This window comes from Rhea americana, unplaced genomic scaffold, assembly GCF_003343005.1.
Source record: "Rhea americana isolate MKP2758 unplaced genomic scaffold, rheAme1 scaffold_36, whole genome shotgun sequence".
In the NCBI taxonomy this organism is placed as follows: Eukaryota; Metazoa; Chordata; class Aves; order Rheiformes; family Rheidae; genus Rhea; species Rhea americana.
Genome location: NW_028186490.1, coordinates 1,523,722 through 1,543,534, shown reverse-complemented (window position 1 = coordinate 1,543,534; position 19,813 = coordinate 1,523,722). Strand labels below are relative to the sequence as shown.

General features: G+C 44.6%; 1 protein-coding gene across 1 annotated transcript in view; it reads left to right on the top strand.

Annotated features, from left to right (window-relative positions):
• The window catches only part of CAMK2G (calcium/calmodulin dependent protein kinase II gamma), a gene marked incomplete at its 5' end in the record, with an annotated part of 122,736 nt that overhangs the window by 43,033 nt on the left and 59,890 nt on the right, over nucleotides 1-19,813 (top strand). Inside the window, one exon of the mRNA XM_085312173.1 lies at nucleotides 10,111-10,170. Coding sequence (XP_085168299.1) covers nucleotides 10,111-10,170 — 60 coding nt within the window. The remainder of the gene's footprint in view (nucleotides 1-10,110; nucleotides 10,171-19,813) is intronic.

Below are 19,813 nucleotides of genomic sequence, written 5' to 3'. Positions count from 1 at the left end.
AAAAAAAAAAAAAATCAAAACTGTTCGACTATGTTAACTCTGGAGCTCAGCATGTTCTGGTCTACAAACTTCTTTCTTCTGCTAGTTACATTCCTCTCCCTCAAGGAGCTCAGCACAAGCCTGTTAGGGGCTGTCACACGCGTGTCCCACCAGGCTGGACAGCCTGGTAGTTCTGGCATTCTTAGCGTGAGCACAGCTACACTGTGTTTCTTCCTGTGTCAGGGTCGTGGCTGGTGCGGTTGCACCTTCTGGCCATAGCAAATGCAGCAGACAAATGCAGCAAGGGACAAGAATTATTTTTAATCTAGCTGTAGAGTCTGTGGTTGGTGGTCTTTATATCATCAAGTCAGGAAGAAAGTGGCTGCATTTTTCTTGCAGACTGGGGGTTGATAACTACTGAAAGCTGCTAGAATGCGCTGCTGCAAGAACAGTTCCCACTATGTCCCACAGCAGCATGGGCTTTCCTTGTGTTTCATCTAGACCTGAGCAAGAAAAAGTAGAAGCAAGAAATGGTGCATTCTGCAATAGCCAATGAAGCAGATAGAGTTGTTGAATTGGTGGGTAGTTTTAAAGGTAAATTGAACGAATTCTTGTTTATAGCAGCCGATACAGGTACCAAACTTTAAGCTGCAGCTAACCACTCAGCACTCCGTGGAGTTTGGAAGGTAACCTCAGTGGTGAAATGCTTTCTTGTCTGCTTATTTAATACCGAATCAGGAAAAGCTGGTGACTATATGACTTGCCTCCATCACAGTGGCATGAAGTGAGCGAGCTGCTGGCTGGCAGAAGAAAAAGGAGGAGAGAGGAAATCCAGATCAGAGACTCTTGGAAAGGCTTAATTATGTTGTTTTAGTAACTGAAGTAAACAGTTCATGGGAAAAGCAAAGTAGAGAATAAAGTCAGGTCAGTACAGGTCTCATGTATCCCACTGGTGACATGAAGAAGGAAGACTGCGGAGGTGAAAAAACATCTATCTTCCCTGCAAGAGGATCTGGCATATCCTAAAGGGACATGTAGATCGAAAGCACGGCTTATATATGGGGGAAGGCACGTGTTGTGTGTCTGAGCTTAGTGAAGACTGATAGCTGGAGCCTGAATGGTTCTTTGGGCTGCATTAGTTGTTCTTTAGGCAGATATCCTCTATTCACCCGACACTTTCGTGCTGCTGTCTCATTTTCCTGTGGTTGCACTAACACCAAGGCTTTCAGGCTGTGAATCTACTGGGCTCTGCCCAACCCATTGCTTTTTACTGAGTAAGACTGGAAACAGCTGTCAAAACAGCCTAAGCAGCTGAACATCTTGCATTCTCAGAGTGTGGTCAGGAGAGATGAGGTGGCTGCTTGTGAGTCAAGGGTAGGTGCATTAAGGAGTAGCTGCTTGAGCAGGGGCTCTGGAGGCATGCGGTTTGTCTGGTAGGGAGCAGGCAGCTGACACTGTAAAGGGGTTTACAAAGTCCTCCTCTAACACCATAGCAAGCTTGGAAGGAGCTCCCTTGCTGAGGCTACTTTGTTCTGAGATTACTTCAAATGTGAGGCCAAGGGCTATCCCTGCAGTGGGTAGCTTAGGTGCTTGCTTCCTCCTTCTCCATCTCCTGGTGCATATGCACTTTGACTTAGCATTTCTTTGAGGTGCTGGCTTAGATCAAACCATAGGACCTGCTGTAGGTGAGAACCTTAGCTGGATGGTGGGAGTATGTAGAGCAGACTGAGGGGATCTCTCCATTGCTACCATTTTAACGCCCTGTAGAGTGTGCCCTGTTTAGAGACATATGTAGGTGATGCGTCAGGCACAGTTCCCCCCGTCACCCTGAAGACTGAGGGTTGTTGGTAGCAGCTGCTTATAGTACTTTAGTGCTGCTTGAATAAGAAGTAGCAGCATGTTCCTTTCTTGTGCAGGCACAGGAGGGGTTTTGGAAGAGCCTGGAAAAATGTGGAAAGGCACCCTTTGATCTACTACTAGGAAGGCTTGGTGCGGTACATGCTCTTGGGGCTCCTCAGCATTTTGTTCAGCCGCTTGGTTCAAGATTGTTTTATGCAACCTTGCACAAACTAGAAAATGTGCATTTTTAGAGAACAGGTATGCTTACCCCTCTTTTGTTCTTTGTTTCAATCCAAGAGGACAAAGCATATAGCTTAGACTGTAGTGACGGATAGAAAATGCCCAACCTGGCTTCATCTGGGCCCTTGTAGGCAAGGAGTGGCATGGCAGGCTTCAGCCCATGCTTAACCTCCGTGCGTTCACATTGTTAGCGGTGGTCGAGGTGACTCCGCACCATGTCAGAGCAGTGACCTCCTCTGTCTAGGGGTTCCAGAAAAGTTACTGGTGTCTGTCTGAAAGCTCGAGACACCAACCTCCCCTTCCTGCTGCAGCACGCACCAGGCTCCTTCTCCTCTGCTTTGTAGCATGTGAAATAGGTACACTCGGAGCTCCTTCTGAAAACAGGAGAACAGGAGTTCTCCTTCCTGTGTTAAGTCCACCTGCTGCATAACCAAGGAAATTATACTATACTGGTCAAGTTTTGCTGACAAGTTGAAAAACATGCGTGTGGAAAAGAAGAGCAGCTTTGGATTGCACTGGGCACACAAATAGCAACGGCAAAGGTGCAGACTAAGGCATCTTATCTTTGCAAAGATCCATCTGTTTTAAGTAGTTTTAATACTTTCTTTGCCTTTGCTGCTATAATGTAGAACTTCGTATCTGCCTTAAGTAACTCAGTTGAAGATAAGTACAAGACAAAGAAATACTAGAAAAGAAAATAAATTTACCTGACCCACCCTTTAGGGAGCTAGTCTGAGGTGCAAACACAGTCCCTTAAACCATCTTCTGCATTTGCTATGTGGTATTGGTGCTCTAATTTCTACATTACTTGGACAAAAAAAGTGGAAAATCCACTCTAAATTTGTGCAGGTTTTGTTGTTGACTTTTAAACATGTCCCAGTACAGTGGTACCAGGAGGTTCACAAATAACTCATGTGGAAACACAGCTTATTACAAACCGTACGAGCATCCTGGCTCTTTGTAAGATTCATTTGTGTATGTACTTTGAGGGGTAGAATTACACTTCTATGGGGGAATTGTTTGGTTTAGGGAGGTTAGGAGAGGGTGGGAAAACGCTATTGCAAGGTAATAACTTCAGCTGCTTTTGCTAGAGGAAAGACTTTGTCAGAAAGTACATCTGACGGTATTTCTTGGAAGTCATCTTCTCCTTGTTTGCGGTGTCCTACTGGCACTTGAACCTTCTGCCGTGTGAGCAGCTGAAGGTGAGTGACGAAGGCCGTACCACTGTCTTGCTTCTCCAGCCCTTGCCTGGGTGAGAAAAGGGGAGCTTTGCTGGTTTGTTTGCTCCAGCCGCGCCTTTGTGGCTCTCATGCAGTGGCTGCGGTGCAGATGGTCCGGCGAGAGGTGCCTCTCTGGTGGCACCCATGGGCCCTTGGTAGGCAGGGCCTCTGGGGTGCTGTGTGGGGAACTTAACAATGGGATTTGGCTTTTGGAAACAGCAGCTGGAAAGAGCGTAGGATGCTGTTTGCAGACTTATTAATGATAGCTGATCTTTGAAATGAGATTGTAGAAATACTGCTGTAAAAAAATAGAAATCCATAAGCTGCAAATAGCTGAAGGGAGGGTGAGCATTTGGGAAGTATTGCTATGTGCTTGTTCGGTTTATATTCTTCTCTAGGCATCTGCTGTTCGCTATTGTCAGAAGCAAGACAGTGAATCTAGACGGACCTCTGGTCGTTCTAAAGGCCTACAATGACTTCTGTTGGTAATAACTTCCACAGAAAGGTAGTAGTGGTGATCTGAGACTTGCTGGTATTTTTGTTTAAAGTGGTGGCATGGCATATTGCCCTAGGCTGACCCATTTCAAACACGAATATGTATCTCTGCTGTTTTGTAGCAGTGTTGTCCGAGAAATAAAAGCATATAGGGGAAATCTGTGGTCTGAAGCCCAGAATGAGGAAGCTAGCTCTCTTTTTCTGGGAATATCTCTGAGAAGAAGTTAAAATTTAAACAAGCAAAGAAAAGCATGAATGACCTGAAGGCACAGGCTAGTCTGATGCTGCAAAATCTATTTGATGCAAATTCGATTTCAGTTTTGAAGCAACTCAAAAGATATCTCAGCAGCTGGCACCAATTGACTATCTCCCAGAATTGGCATGATGACAGCAATCAAACTGAATTTATTGCCTTGGGTTTGATTCCTCTTCTGGACTCTTCCCATTCTCAGAAAAATAATCTAGAATGAAGACACCGTTCCTGTGGGAATTCAAGCTTCCTCTGACTGCAGTGATAAAGCACAGTCTTAGTGCAGGATGAAGACAGGTGGACTGTATTAGTGAGCAGTTCATGTATATGTGCCACTGGAGAACAGGAAAATTATGTATTGGTAAAAGGGAGAAGCAAGTTTGTTTTTCTTTTTTTATTTATTTATTTTTTTTTCCTAGTCCTATTTTTCTTCAAACAGGGGTGTTTTATAACTACGGGTCAGTTTTGTTGCTGCTTCTTTTTCCTGCACTTGGGAAAGAACCTGTCCTCCCACCGGGGTGCTTCAGCTTTTAGACAGCCCCAGGGGAGCCCCTTTTTTGAGGCAGGCGTCTTACAAGGAGCGAGCCGTGGCCACGCCGCCTCGGTAGAGCTCGAGTCTAGCAGAGCAAGCCAGTGTTAAGACAAACGTTTCCGTGGGTGTACTCCTTCGTTTATGAAACCGTTTCAAAACAATTTTGTGTTTCTAGTGCTTGTTGGAGCAAGCGTGGTAGAATTCGTTTCTTCCACCTGATTTTCTGGCAGGTGTGAAATTAATCACTTCCGCTGGTAAATGTTTTTAATTGAATGGCTGTTTTGTCCGCACTTTCTGTTGTTTTTCAGTGCTGTCTTGTACTCGTGTTTGCCATGAGAAGTGACTACCTGAAAGAGGTGTTACGTATTTTCCTAGAGCAAAGAACCTCGGCGCTCCCTGGGCTGGTGGCTCGGGAGCAGGAGACGAAGTGCACATCTCCTTAAATCTCCCTGGACACGGGTCCTCTGAGGGGCTTACGGAGAGGCTTTGGCCCAGGAGCGCGTTTGTATCGCAGCCGCCTGCGGCTGAAACGAACCCCGTGGCGTGTCTGGGGAGCAAGAGTCAGCCGGGCACGGCGCGGTGCCGCCTGTGCGGGGCAGGGCTCTCGGCGCTGCGCGGCGGTGCCTTCCCCGCTGCTTGAGTCCAGCCCTGGCCCAGCTGCCTTGCGAGTGGTCTCCTCTGTGGGTCTGCGGCAGGTTTCTTGCGCTGGACTCTGCCTTCTGACGGCGTCTTTCAGGCAGCTCTCCCTTTCCTTCCCTGCAGCCCCTTCTCCTCCCAGCCCCTTCCAAACAGGCTGACGAGGCACCGTGACCTTTTTCAGCTTGCTGTTGGTGTTGTGGCAGAAATGCTCTCACTTGACAGCTCCAGACTGCTGCAGCTTGCAGGTGTCCTGTGCCCTGGCTCCCTCTCGGCAGATGTTCTCCTGCCGGCCTCTGGGGCCCTTGCTGCAGAAGCAGCTGGGGGAGGTTGGACCTCTGGATTAGCAGCGGTGCGCAGAGTGGCCAGAGTAGAAAGTTGGGAACTGATTCCCTAGGGAAGAGCAGAGCCCTGAAGTTGGGCCTTACTTTTTTCCTCTCTGACACAGCATCTTTGTGGTAATGCAATCAAATGGTTGGAAGATGGAATGGTTTCCTTGCAGAAGAGTAAGAAATGCACATCATTATAGACCTGGCCATGTCCCCCACCCTGTTCGAGACTGTTGTTTTTCATGAAGTACAGCTATCTGCATTTTACTTTTTATTTCTTGCTTTGGCACACCTTCCTTTCTATCACTTTTTTTCAGAGGAGCTTGATGTATTTAGGCCAAGTTACCCTGGTTTTGGCCTGTTGTCTTCTGTACTCAGGCTGTGCTGTCTTTGTTTGCACTGGCTCAGTTCGAGATTCCTATAGCTGCGGCGTTATTAGCAGCGTGCAGAGCGCGAGCAGTTCCGTTCTGGGGAACGGACTGCCTGCATGTGTGAAACGAAGCAGTTTTCCCTTTGCAAAGGGTGCTAGCACAATGATTCTTGCTTTCTATTAAAGAAACCCCCTAGACAAATTAACAACCCAAACCAAAGAAATCCCAGCTCTTTGAACAGCCAGTTATTTGGTTGTCAGGTATATTCAAAGGACATCTTGCGTTACATTATTAGAACTACACTTAAAGAAGCTTTTGCGGTGCAGTAATGCTGATGACATATTTGTAAGTGTAGTCCCGATTTTTGAACCAAAATGCAGAAATTTTATCTGTATAGAGGCTGATAGAACTAGATGTTCAAAACTTAGTTTGTACACTGAATGTGAGAAGACTCTGTCCTCCTGCTTTAAGCTCCATCTCTTAAAACATTTGAATTTAAATCTTGCTGCAAATAACCTATGTAGGCTGGACTTCTCTGTCCATGTAGATAGTCATTGCGCTAGACTGTAGATAGAGGAATTATCCAAATATCAAGATTCTCTCTCTTTTTTTTTTTTTTTTTTTTGGCTGGAAAACACTCAATGAATATTAGATGAGTGTTTGTAATATCCTCTACTTAAGTTTTAAGTATTTGTTCAGCAGTAGACAGTTCTGTGACTTAGTAGGAAGAAAGCTTAATGAAATCCAGAATGTGGAAACAGAAGCTAAATGAAATCAGACTTGGAAATACAGTGCAAAATTCTAACATCAAGGTTAATTAACATTTGGAGAAACTTCAGTGGGTATCTGGCTTTATACATCACTTGAAGTCTTCAATGTTAATGCTAACATTTTTGATGAGATATAGTGTGGTTTAGACATTATGAAAATTGCTTGTTAATATTCCTTAGCTTGTGAAAAGCAGGAGATAGACTTAATGTCATAGTCCTCAGCCCCTATAACCTAGGCCAGGATGTGTCGCTGTGTGTTAGCTACAAGCTTTGCTTCTGCTGCGCATTAAGAATATACACCTTCACCCAACAGATGGCTTGCGAAAGTTTGATATAAAGGGAGGAGGAGGAGAGGTTATTTGCTCTGCAAGCTCTTGATAAGGCAAAGATCTGAGCCCATGTCTTCTTTACGTTGTTCCTCTAGTGCCTTTATGAATACTTTGGGTTTTCAAGATTCTGTGAGTATAAGATGATATGAGATGTCTTATACCCTGGCCTTTGATTTGCTCTTTTGGCATCATGGAATCTTGTTTTTTCTGTTTCCTGCCAGGAACAACCATCATTAGACCAGAGAGAGGACTAGAAAAATTGTAACTCTGTGTTTATTCCTTGTACATTTAGATCCTGAGTTGCTTCCCACAAGTACCAGATAGACTCAGGCAGTGACCCAGGCAACAGGAGTGAAATGCCGTATGCTGTGCCAAAGGCTACCTGGAGATGGAGATTAAAAGGGGCTCTCTTTTGGGGTGGGAGCTTCCTTCATGTCACAAGCTAAGCTGTGCTCTGGTGTCATCTGGAATCGGTCAGCGATCCTCTAGTACCACGTCAGGCGGTGGCAGCACACCAGTGCAGCCTGACCTTTCGGTGCTCCCCGCTCGTCTCCGCGGGCCGGTGCACCCGGGCCGGAGCAGCCGCACTGGGGAGTGTGCTTTCTCTCTCCGAGATGTGCTTGAGTTTGCCTGTTTTGTTGCCCTGGAGACAGAACAGTGTGGTATGCTTTCCCCCGACCAGAAATAGTTTCCTGTACCTTGTGACCGGAGTGCTGTGCTCCTCCTTTGGTCGCCGGCCAGGCTCGGTGGGTGCTGGAGGGACGGCGTGTGAGGTGGTGACCTCTTGTCACAAGTTCTGGTGTGTCTGCTGCCCAGGATCGCTAGCTGCCCTGCCTGCTCCCCTCCCTCTGCAAGATGGTGTAGGGTTTCAGGGGAGCAATTGCTCTTGATTTACATCTCCCGGCATTTTGGTGGTTATGTCACTTTGTTTGAGCCTATGCTCCTGTCAGCTGTCTGTCTTGGCTGTCAGGACTCAGGGGCTGAGTAGCACGTGGTGAGCTCTTACCTCTCCTTCCCCCTTTGCTCAGCTGTTTTCGCTGTCTGCTTCCCAGTGTCCTTGTGCTTGGGAACAGATTCTCAGCAAGTGTAACTGGGCCCAAGGGCAATGTGATCGGCGTGGCTGAAGGATCCCCCTTTGCAGGACTTCCAAGTACAGCTGGGAGGGAAAGCGGGGAATTTGCAAGACCCAGGCATGTGAGCGGCTTACGGATAGTTTATCTTCAGTTCTGGTCCTGCTATAGGAATGTGGCCTGAGTGCAGAGGGTGCAGCGCAATCTGTTGCCTTGCAAGTGTTTTGCAGAACTTCATTTGTGAGAAATGCTGCAAAAAGGGAAGCCAAGGCAGTCTTCCCCTGACCCCCTCCCTTCCCCCAGCAATGCAGGCGAGAAAGCGCTTGCATTGCACCAAGACCTCGGGAGCGTGGAACCACTCCAGCTTTCTTGCTGTCTGCTACTTTATTGGAGTGGTTTTGGCATAGAACAGTGAAATGTATGCAACAGCAACAATAATTTCCAGGACTGAGAAGGAAGGAGAGATGAAAGGAGTAATTTACCTTCTCCCATCCCCAAACAGTAGCAGATGAGAATGTAAGCACATCTCAACCCATATAAAATATTAATTGGGACATTTTCTACAGTTCAGCAATGGAGAAGAAGACAGAAATCCTGCAGTACCCTGAGCTGCTATTCCCAGTCTAGGAGAGAGGGATCCTGAGCAGAGATCTGCCTTGGTCTTCCCTTTCTGCTCACAGGGAAGGGAACGATTGCCCAAAGCTTGCAGAGCTGCGTAGGCTGTTAGGCGCAGCAGTGCGGGATGGCGTTGCTGAAGTGGGTCTCTAGTGGGATTCCTGTAAAACAGAAGGTGCTGCATTTCTACCAGTGGTCTGCTGAATAGCCCAACCAGCCTAGTGTCCTGCTCACTCCCGTAGAAAAGACTTATGTTATAGGGGAGGCAGAGAAGATGTGCTTTCAAGCCTGCATGCTGAAGAGCTGATGGAGAAGAAATGTCATGAGGGAGAAGGGACTCGTGCCAGGTCCTCTTTCTTTGCCCTTTGGATGGGTGGGCTGGGCGGAAGGGCTGTCCTTGTTTCTTGTGTCTTTCTAGGCATCTGCATTCCCCAGAGGCATAAAGTTTAGTAACTGCCAGGTTTGCTTCTCTCAGATCCTTTCAGTGAAGCTCCGCTTGTCTGATATGAGCATTTCACTTGAGAGGATGGGGGCTGTGTAATTAAAGTCAGGGATCAATCTTTGCCCTTGTGGAAAAACATCTCCTTTCTGACTGAGCTTCAGTTACTAGAAAAGCCCCCTGCTCTGGGCTGAGAGGGGCAGGGTTTCTCTAGCTCACTGGCCTTTCCTTGCCCCTACACACATTAAATTTCAGTGGAGGAAAAATTGTTTCTGCTCTCCTTGATTATTATTGTTTTTTTTAATGCAGATGACAGTCCTGCTCAAACTAATGTTGCCTTTGGGTTAGACTGAGCGCACTTAGCATTTAGGCAGCATTTCTTGCCTGCAGACCTCACAATGCTTGATCAGCAGCATTTCACCAGCAAGCCCATCGGTGGGTACTGAAGTATGGTTACCTTTATGGGCACTTGGAGCTGGCAGTATTCCTTATTGCGTGCGATGGCTGTGCCCTAGCAGTAGCTGTGTATTTCTCTGTCCTGCCCTGCCCTTCCCCAGTGTTTTTCTGGTGCAGCAGCAGGTCCTTTCCCATTTTGTGCAGGTTATCCCTTCCGAGACTCTTCCTCTTTCTCTCTGGCCCTGGAGAAGGGGGTAAGTCTTAGAACAGATTTCACTAAAACTGACTTTATGTTTTTGTGCAGCTGAAGAGTGTGGTATGATTAACCATGCTGCTGCTCACTTGGAATCGAAGCAGGAAACGCCTGTTTAGCTGCAGCTCTGGAGCAGGAGTGGAGGGATGTCCAGTGCAGCCTTGGCTGTGGGTGCCCACATTGCCCTCATCTCAAGCATCTGTAAGGTTTTGGGAGATTATTGTGTTCCAGCAATTCTCAGTCTCACACAGCTCTCTGAGCCACTGTTTTCCTTTCTCCACTGGATATGAACAAGAGCCTAGTTCAGAGCTGTGCAGCTTAATGTCATGTTTCTTATTCTCTTTCAGATCATCAGAAACTGGAACGTGAAGCTCGAATCTGCCGACTCTTAAAGCATCCAAATATCGGTAAGCCTCTCTGGGCTTAGAGGGGCAGGGAGGTGAGACAGGAGTCAAAGGGCTCATTCTAGCACCCAGGAGGAAAGCAAATGTGTTCTGAATATTTGCAACAACTCTTGTCAAATGTGCCTGTTGAAATGGCCTTAGCTTCTCCCTTTGACAAATTCTACCATCAGCTGCATCCCCATCCCTGAGCCTCCTGGCCCCGGTGTGCACCCAAGTGTGCCGTGCCACTGCCTGCTGCTCCTCGCAGGCTGCCCCGGATCCTCGGCTGATGCCTGGCTCCGTCTTCTCGTTTGGCGTGCTGCAAGGGGAGCGAGCAGAGCGGTGGTGGTTTTTCCCCCACCTCTCTTCTACTTCCTATTCTTGGTATTTTTCTGTGTATCTATTTAAAACCTGTATTCAGTGAGGCTGAATTTTAAAGGAGGGTGGACAGATATTTTGTCTCTTTTCATTCCAGTGGTCACTTGCTCTGAAAACGAGCGAGTCAATAATTTGTTTCTGCTCCTGAAGTTTTTGGGGGATTTTTTTTTTCTTTTGTCGAGTGTTGCTTTCATGTGGCTTGTTTCCACGGTCATCGTGCATGCAGGATTTTTTATTCGTTTGTTTGTTTTATATTGTTTCATGCTCTTCCTCAGTGGAACAGATGAGGGAGGAAGAACTGCTCACTTTGGGGGGGGGGGAAGGGAAGAAGAAAAAGAAAAGAAGTGGTGGAGTCCAGAGAATAATTTTGACTTGAAATAAAAGAGGAGGGGAAAATAAGACACAACTTCAAACAAAAGATACGTTATTTACTAAACTGGAGAAAGAGGGTGTGAGTTCTGTCTTGTTCCAAAGTGCCTCAGAAGTTTGCCTTAAGTTTTTCATTAGTGCATCTTTACATTGTTTGCTGTAAGTTGCTTTGACATTTGGAGCAAGTATTATCGCTCTTTTTTTTAATGAAGTTTAAATAAATAGAGCTCTAGAACCCTAGCTGAGGTGTAACTTGGGTTAATTTCTCTGAGAAAACATGAAGAAGTACCAGTGTGCCACCTTTGACCAAACTATTGTTAATTACTCCTGTCTGGGAGAACTGTAATACAGTTTCATTGCCTCCCTTTTTCATAACCCATTTTGATACATATGTTCTACAAAAACACTTTTTAAAGTGAAAATTCATTTAAACTCTAGAGACTTGGTAATTGTGGAGCTAGAAGTTTCTTCTCCCAAAGCATGGAAAACTTTGGCAGCAGCACTGCAGTCTTCTCCAAAGCAGCCGTAGCACTGTGCTTCAGACTTAATCTGATAATGTTGGAGAGCCAGCTAAATTTTCAAATTCCATCTAGACTGAGGCCTCTGATTGCATTAGCAAAGAGACTGATATGATTGTGTTGCTGAATTAAAATGAAAAGTTCATTTGGATGAACTTTTCAAGCTCCAGATATGCTCAGATTTTTGATGTTTGTGATTTTTTTCTAAAGATAGAAAATTTCTCTCAAAAATAATGAGTTTCATCAGTGGAGATGACTCTCTTTTTTCACAGCATCTATCTGGTGCTGAACATCTGATCTCCTCACTTTCAAATTCCTATTTTTTTTGCTCCTATTCTCTAAAGACCTGGGAGAGGAAGGGTACCTTACCTCATACCCTGCAGATCTGATCTCCTCACTTTCAAATTCCTAATTTTTTTTTTGCTCCTATTCTCTAAAGACCTGGGAGAGGAAAGGTGCCTTACCTCATACCCTGCAGACCAGCATCCGTAACCTGTTCCACATGCGATGAAGGAGCAATTTCCATTAGCTCAGGACCCCACAAAATGCAAAGCACCTGAGTAGCAGCCTCGCAGCTGAACAAGCTTTCTGCTCATTATATCTGAGTACAGTTGTAGAGATATGAGTAGAGGAAGAGTCATTCCTTTCTGCAGTAATTTGCAGTGATGAATATACTGGCCTGTAAATTTATTGCTTGACAGTGTATAGTGTGACTAAAGCTCATACTAGGAATTAACTACCAAGCTTCTTTTGCCCCGTAAGACTTGTTGTGATTATAGTTTAAAGGTCATTTCACTTTTTAATCTGATCGTAATTTCTCTCTCCCATCATCTTTCCTTTTTATCAATTCTTACATCTCTTCTTGTCAGGCTTCTCAAATTTAAACATTGTATACAAGAGGAAAAAAATTTTATAGGTGAGCTCTACTGCAAACAAGCCTGTCACCTTCCTAGTTCAATTCTACAGCTGGCTCCTAATCTGCAATGAGTGACATTGTCTCGTGCTGTATTATACTTGGAAAAGTCACTTGTGGGGAAGGTATATGGTCAGTGGTTTCTGCATTTTCTGCAGATCATTTCTTGTTTTCCTAGAACAAAACTGTGTTTATTTTAAGATAAAGAGCTTAAAGTCAGTCTAAACTCAATAGATGGTCACAAATAGCAATAAAGGAATAAAATTTTATGCCTACAACACAATCTTAGAAAAAGACCTCAGGAAGTCATATGGTCCATTTAGTAGTCCTAGGAAAACATTTGATACCTGGCCCATTCCAGACATGTTTGTTCTTGAAGACTTGTAATGATTTCACAGCCCCTAGTGGCAGTTTTAAAATGGTTAATTCTTCTATCAGTTAGACATCAGAAAAACATATTTTGCTGCTATCTTAGTCTTAGCTTGTTATTTCTAGTTCTATCCAGAGTATATGTGGGAAGTAGTTTTTCTTTCTTGTAACAGGCTTTTACACACTTAGACTGTTATCATGTCTCATTTCAATCTTTTTTAATTTAGACTAAACAAACCCAGGTCTTTCAATCCGGTGCTGATGCTGATTTTGGGGGGGGAAGAATTGCTTCACCTGTCATACCAAAGATGTTCTTACTTTGCCTATCAACCTGTGAAACTTGCTTTTTGAATACATTGTTGGTGTACATTTGCTTTCTGACCCATTATTGCCCTAGACTGCTCTCTTGCTGGCAAGCAAGTCATTTTTCCATGTTGGACAAATGAGAATTCCTACCAAAGTGTACACTACTTTTGTCCTCCAATAAACAGGAAGAAATGCATGGGTTCCCTCTGAATTTGTAATAGCAGAAGAGAAATCAGGATGATCTTTATGATATGCTTGCAGCTTCTCTCACAGTAGACCTCTCCCGGTCCTTTAATAACAGTGCCATATATTACATCATTTAGATAATTAATACAAATGTTAAACTGCCTTGGCCTTGGGACAAACACTTGAAGATATCATTTGATACATTGACAAAAACAAACATTTGCAAAATTGCTTCCTGTGAAACTGGAACAATGAGTTGTATATGCCATTGTAAGCTATTTTGTATACCCACTTTTCTAACTTGGTTATAAAAATAGCATGTAAGATTCTGTCAGAAGCTTTGCTGAAGTTCAGGTGGTAAATGCATTGCTATTTCCATATTCCTAGGGCTTGCCTTGTGACAGAAGGAAACCATGTTGTTCTAAGGTAGTAGTGTTTTGGGGTTTTTTTTCCCCCTTGTCTTCCGCTCCTCTCTAATTTGGCAGCTAGTAATCGTCGTGTCACCGGAGTTCCATGTTGTGACCTCTACTGGGTAAATGCTTGCTGTGTTGTCTCCTGTGAGCTATGCTGACAACTCTACACCGATACTGAAGAATTCTGCAGACTTTGAATCGGCTTTAATGGAGAAATTAAATTTTGTTGTTGATGGTTTTGTTGGAGACTGCGTTGCAGCATGTCCTACTGTTCTACAGTGACCTGAACCTCTAGTGAGCTGTGAGGACAGGGCAGAGGACTGAAAAGTTAAAACCCTGTAGGTTGACTGCTTGTCTCTGCCTCTGCCTGGATACAGGATAAAAGGCAAACTTGTGGTTGAATTTGCGGTTCTTACTATTTAATCCAAGACAGTTGATTCTGGGGTGGTGATTCCAGACTGCAACACACTGACCATAATGCTCCTAATGAAACCAATTTAAAAAAGGTTAATCCGGATACAATCTAGTGCTGGTGGTGTTGACCAAATTTTGTATTTATGATGTTATCCTTTGCTGTTGCTCTTTGCGATATGACCACTTTCTGAGTTATTCTAACATGCTTTAATCAAATAGCCTCAATTTTAGGCACTCGCTCTGTAATTGGGTATTTTACTTGTCTTCAGATGCACATGTAGATGCACAGGGTCAAGGTAATCACAGTGGAATAATAATCCTTCTTGAGAGTTTAGTGTTGCAGTATGGTTATTTCTTGATCCAGAAAGTTTTTCAGTCTCTGGATGGAAAGCATTTAGCTGGAGGCAACTCTCCAATTTCCAAAAGCGTTTTCATAGTACGTGGCGTGAGCTCATTTGACGCATTCATCTTCTCTAGCTTGAATGTGCCATTTTAGCTGATCACCTCAGCTTGCTTCAGCAGAGGAAGGACTTCCTTCCCTAGCTCTTTCAACTTGTGGGTTTGATCCTTTTGACAGCTTTCTAGAGTATTTAGCTTTCAGGCCTAGAAAAGTCTTTTGCTGGCCACGCTCACCAAATGCAGCAAAACTGGATGGAGATCATGCAGTGATCTGTTCACTTTCATCCTGTTCTCGTAAGGAAACAAATGTGCCCATTACTGAGGATGTGCTGTGCAAAAGTAGTTCGTAAATATCTTTGTATTTATTTTGGACTGATTGCTTAGTTTTTCTTACACAATAACAGGCTAAAAGAAGGTAACTTTGCTGCTTGCATTTAGGTCTGCAATAAAACAAATACTTGCATTGAGAGAGGCTGATAGTGGTCCAAGAGACAGAACCAAAATCTCTGTGATTTCTGCCTTCATATCCTGTGCTGCACTGCTTCAAAGTTAATTTCTTTGAGAGAATTTACAGCAGTAGTAAACTGCTGTTCTCAGCATCTGTCAGAATTACTGCTTTTTCAGGTTTTCCTACTTCTAACTGTTTCTCCCAAATACACCTGCACTTAATTATTTTGAGTTTTAACTTCTATCTGTTGGCTTGTCTCAGAATAGACTACAATTTTGGACGCATTCTTATTTAAAAATGGGGAAGAAATTGTAGAAAAATCTCCTGTGAATTAGATGAATTTCTTTTGGCCTCGTTCACTTTTACTTCCTCTGACAAATGGTCTTTCCTCCCAGTATCTCTGCTCTCTCCTGGGAGTGACTTTAACAGATGTGTAAATAAGGCCTCCAGTTTGTGCGCACTGAAGTGACGATTGTGATCAAGGTATGAGTTGCTGCAGAGACCAAGAAGGATTTTGTGCTGCTTTATGCAGTGCAGTTAGAGAACACCACAACACTCATTACTAATCTGTGTGGGAAACAGGATACGTTGTCCACATCTGCAGGCTCTGTACTGGATTTGTTGCTTTCGTGGTCTGATCCACAATTTTGCTTGCTCTTCTTTTTAATAAATTATCCTTGTTAAGCAGACCCTCTCTTTTTTTTTTCTCCTCCAGCCACTTGGAATGTTTTCCTATCAACTTTTTTTGTAAGGAATTTGAATCACTTCCATTGTGAACAAGAAGAAACTGTAGGCTGTGTTTTGCTGTAAACAGCAAATTTCCTTGTTTTTGGCTGCAGACTTCCAGACTGCCTTTGCAGTTGGCACAGAAGAGATGCTACATGCAAAGAATAGTTAAAACACAGGGAATTCTCCAGTAGTTTGGCCATGTTTGTGCCCCAGTGGAGACTCAGGGGGTTCAGCAATGTGGTGCTCCAGGGTCCAGCCTGCTGCTGGTGTGATTTCTCCTGCTGTGAGAGGTGAAGGGGGATTGCTGGAGGCTGCTCCTTTCCTCAGGTGAAGCTGTTGCAGAGGAGATGGTGTGGCAAAGGAGGGAGGAGACCTAGTAGCGAGGTGGTGATGGGAAGAAGGGAAGAGACCTTGTAGCGGGAGTTATGGTTCTTGGCTTTTGCAGTCATTGAGCAGCTTTTCCTTGAAAGTCGCGTGGGGCTGTCGAAGGGCAGGGTCAGTTTGCTGTGGTTCTGGGGCTCAAACACTGATGTTTTTCTCTATATACCTTTAATTTGCTCTCCTTCCCTACCCCAAAGAAAAATAAACAGCAGAATATCAGCAAGACAGAGTGCTTTGCCACTTGGAAGTTTGAGCCGCTAGAGCCTGGCTACTGGTGCAGCCCAGCTGTGCGCCCAGGGCCGCGTGGCGGAGGGGAGGCCCCCAGCCTTCCGGCGAGCCAGCTCTCCGTTACTTCTCTTGCTAGGCAGTGTTTATTCACTTCTTGCTTTCTCCTTTTTCTGCTTCCTCTTGCTATAGTCTTTCCTGCAGTTGAAAGGATGTGTCTCTCTGTAACCCTGAGCACCAAGCAGAATGGAGAGGTGGCAGCAAATCATGTAAGCGATAACGTGCATTTTGAAGGGAGAGTTTTGGATTGACTTTCCTAGGCAGTGTGAAAAAAGAGTTGTGAAAACCAGGTTAGTGCAGCAAGGGAGGGGATCAGGCAGAGCACCTGCCTTGCATGGGCCCGAGCACTGCTCTGCTGTGCTGAAGGCTGAGTCGTCACTGATGACAGAAGTCGGTGGCAAAGCTACAAAGCCTGTATGAGAGTCGTAAAATTTGTCATGACCTCCTGCTTTTAAGTATTTTATTAATTCTAATAAAGTGGGTGTTTTCTGTATATTTTATTTGGGATATTTTCTTTTGAAAGATTGAGATTCTTTCCTTTTTTATTCATATTTTATTTTAGAAAAAGCACCCATATTACACTTCCCGTTATCAAGAGTACTTTGCTTATCTGGTACATATAATGAGAAATTATTAATAACAATTCTGGATAGTTATAACTGCAGTTTTAGGAAGTAGGAAATATTTCTGCTAATGTACTCTTTTGGCTTGTGTAAAGTGTAAGTAGGGCATACTGAATGTTATGTATCATGTGCTGAACTTCACGCTTTCAGTACAGACGTTGCAAAATAACAATTTTAAAAAAAGAGTCTGGTGCTGAAATGTAAAAATAAATAAGTATAAATAATTTGGACTGTTTTCTATTTTACTTTTAGATTGGTCTCTGCAGGAGGACTGGTTTCTTAAAAGGAAAGATAATGTTTTCCAGACAATTATTTCTAGGCTTTGGACCATTGTACATAGGGAATTTCCTCTGGCCTGTGACCTTGCATAGCAGGAAGAGCACTATCTTGACCTCACTTTGGGCTAGAGCTGTTAAAAATGTTTCATTGAGGACAATGCTGGAAAAAAATTGGGTGTATGTGTGGCTTTTGGTATTCTCTTAGGACTGTTCCTTGTCTCTCCATGTAGAGCTTACAGGAGCTTGGTTCTGCCTGAAGGGAGTGGAGTGTTAACAAACTCATTCTCTCTTTCATTCTCCAGAGCTTTAGAACTGCAGTTGGTATGAAATGCTGTGGGCTTGGGGAGTTTACAGCAAGCTGGTGTATATCCAGCGTACTGTAACTGCTCAGTGTCAGATTTGGGAGGACAAGAAGGGGAAGAGTCCATGATCCTAAGGGACTAGTTAACAGCAGCGTGGTATGTCCTGTTAGCTAACTGTCCTGCTGCTATTAGTTACTGCTCCAAAAAAAGTCAGCATTAGCTACTGGAACAGATGATTTCTAGAGAATTATTTGTGTTACACAATTTAATGCTTTTTAATAGCAAATTTTTAATTAAAAGGAGAGTCCTCTTGGAAGCAGCCTGAGCAGCTGCAGCTGAATTCTGGTGTTTAACGTAATTAGAGAAACAGCTGGGGTTGGAGCTGAGCACCCAGCTCACAGCAGCCGTCGACTTGCAGTGGCTCCGTACGGGCCGGCACAAGGAGTATCGGGACCCATGCGAGAGGCGCGCTGGCGCGCAGCCAGTCTCTGCGGTGGTGGGGCAATTCCCTGCTTGGCTGTCAGGGTGGGGAGCGGATGGGGAGTGGGTGGTAGCCATCTGTGTCAGTTCACTTGTTGCTTGTGCTACCACAGGCGATAGTGCTCAGTTTGCAGACTGTTGGGCCATGTGTATTTATGTGTGTACTTCCAGCATCCCCTGGAGAACTGGAGAATATCTTTGGAAGAGAGCATCAGGTGGACTTCAGCCTCCAGTTTTATTCTGCTGCTTCTTGCATACACTGTTTCTTTAAATATGCCCTTGTGGCATCTCTTTTCTCCTCCCTTTCCCTGTGATATAGGCAGATGTTGTCTGATGTCTGGTTGGAAACTGCGGAGAAGTGAGGCTGTGGCTGTTTCTAATAAGTAGCTGACCTTTATATAGCATCCTTCAGTCCAGAAGATCACAGAGCACTTTTGAGATTGCATTACTAAGGCTGTTTGAAAGAGTTACTGTGTTGCAATTACCATGGCACAAGAGACAACCGGAAATCTCTGTCAGGTTGCGTTGACTGCTGCAGGTACTGCAACAAAGGCAAATAATTTGAAAGCCTCAAATGTTATATAATCGCAGCATAAAAACTTTGTACTGCAGTTTGTTGGCAAATTGTGTCCTTTCCTTTCCCATAATGTTCGAATGCTTGCGCTTACGAACACCAGTGAGTCTTAATTTAGCATGTAAGAGCACCCTATACCATAGCTTGTACTCTGCCCCTAAGGACAGGCAAAGATCTTCACAATACAAGTACAAGCATGTTTCAGCTCACGTTGCCTTTTCCTAAGCAGCACAGTGAAGACGGTGGGAATTGTCGCATTAAATTCTTTGCCTGATTTGTGTATTTGCCTTTTGCGGTGACTTTGGCAAGTACTCTGAGTGTCTGCAGTGATACACTTGCAGCAGCTTGCCAAAAACCACCGTGTCTCCCCAAAGCCTGCCTGCCCCCTCCGTGGGCAGCCCTGCTGTGCCGCTCACTGTAACGCGAGGTGCGAGGGGCTGTTCCTCCTGGGGGCCGGGGTGGCAAGCGCAAACACTCCTGCCCTGTTGCTCTGGAGGGGAGAGTCAGAAGATGTTAATGTTCAGCCCATTGGGCACAGTGAAAGGAAAGATGGGGTCGAATTTAGGCAAGGCATAGCTAGTGGTCACTAAGCTCTCTCTCTCCACATGCAGTCTTCCAAGAATATAGTCTGATAGCTTCATGTGCTGTACTTCTGTGTTTATGACAGCAATATCAGTTGGTCTTTTAAATGTGACCTTTAAAAATGAGCTGTCACCTTTTGATATCTTTTTATATTCCTGTAGTTCAGGTAGATCTCTGTAAGAATTGAAAGCTGCTTCCTGGTTTCTTCATGATTCGCTGGAGCTTTTGTATCCTCAGAATCTTGCTTTGTGCGACTCAGCAGCAATTTCCATTATTTTTTAGGCTGGTACAACTTGTTAAGGGGAGATCTTCCTCTTGCACTCGGTCGCTTTGTTTCTTGCTCACGCATCAGGGACTTGTGGCTGTACAGAATCACTTTATTCAGGAGGGGAACGCAAAACGTGTGACGTGACTGCTACTATATTGCTGCCTCTCACTAAAATGCTTAATTTTCTATAGTTAATGCCACCGCTCCTTGATATTATTTCTTCTTGGAATAAAAACCAAAAGTGCACGTGGATTTTGGAACACTGAAATACCAGCTTCAACTTTTATTCTTGAGGCAAGATTTCCAGCGAGCATCTGAAGACAGCAGACAGAGGAAAGCAGTATTCAGGGCGCACATTCTTAGGAAGTGCTTGAACTCTGGGTACACAGCTGCTGTTAGGTTCAGCAACCGCAGCTTGTTCCCTTGAGCCACTTGCTCTGCTATCAGGCTCT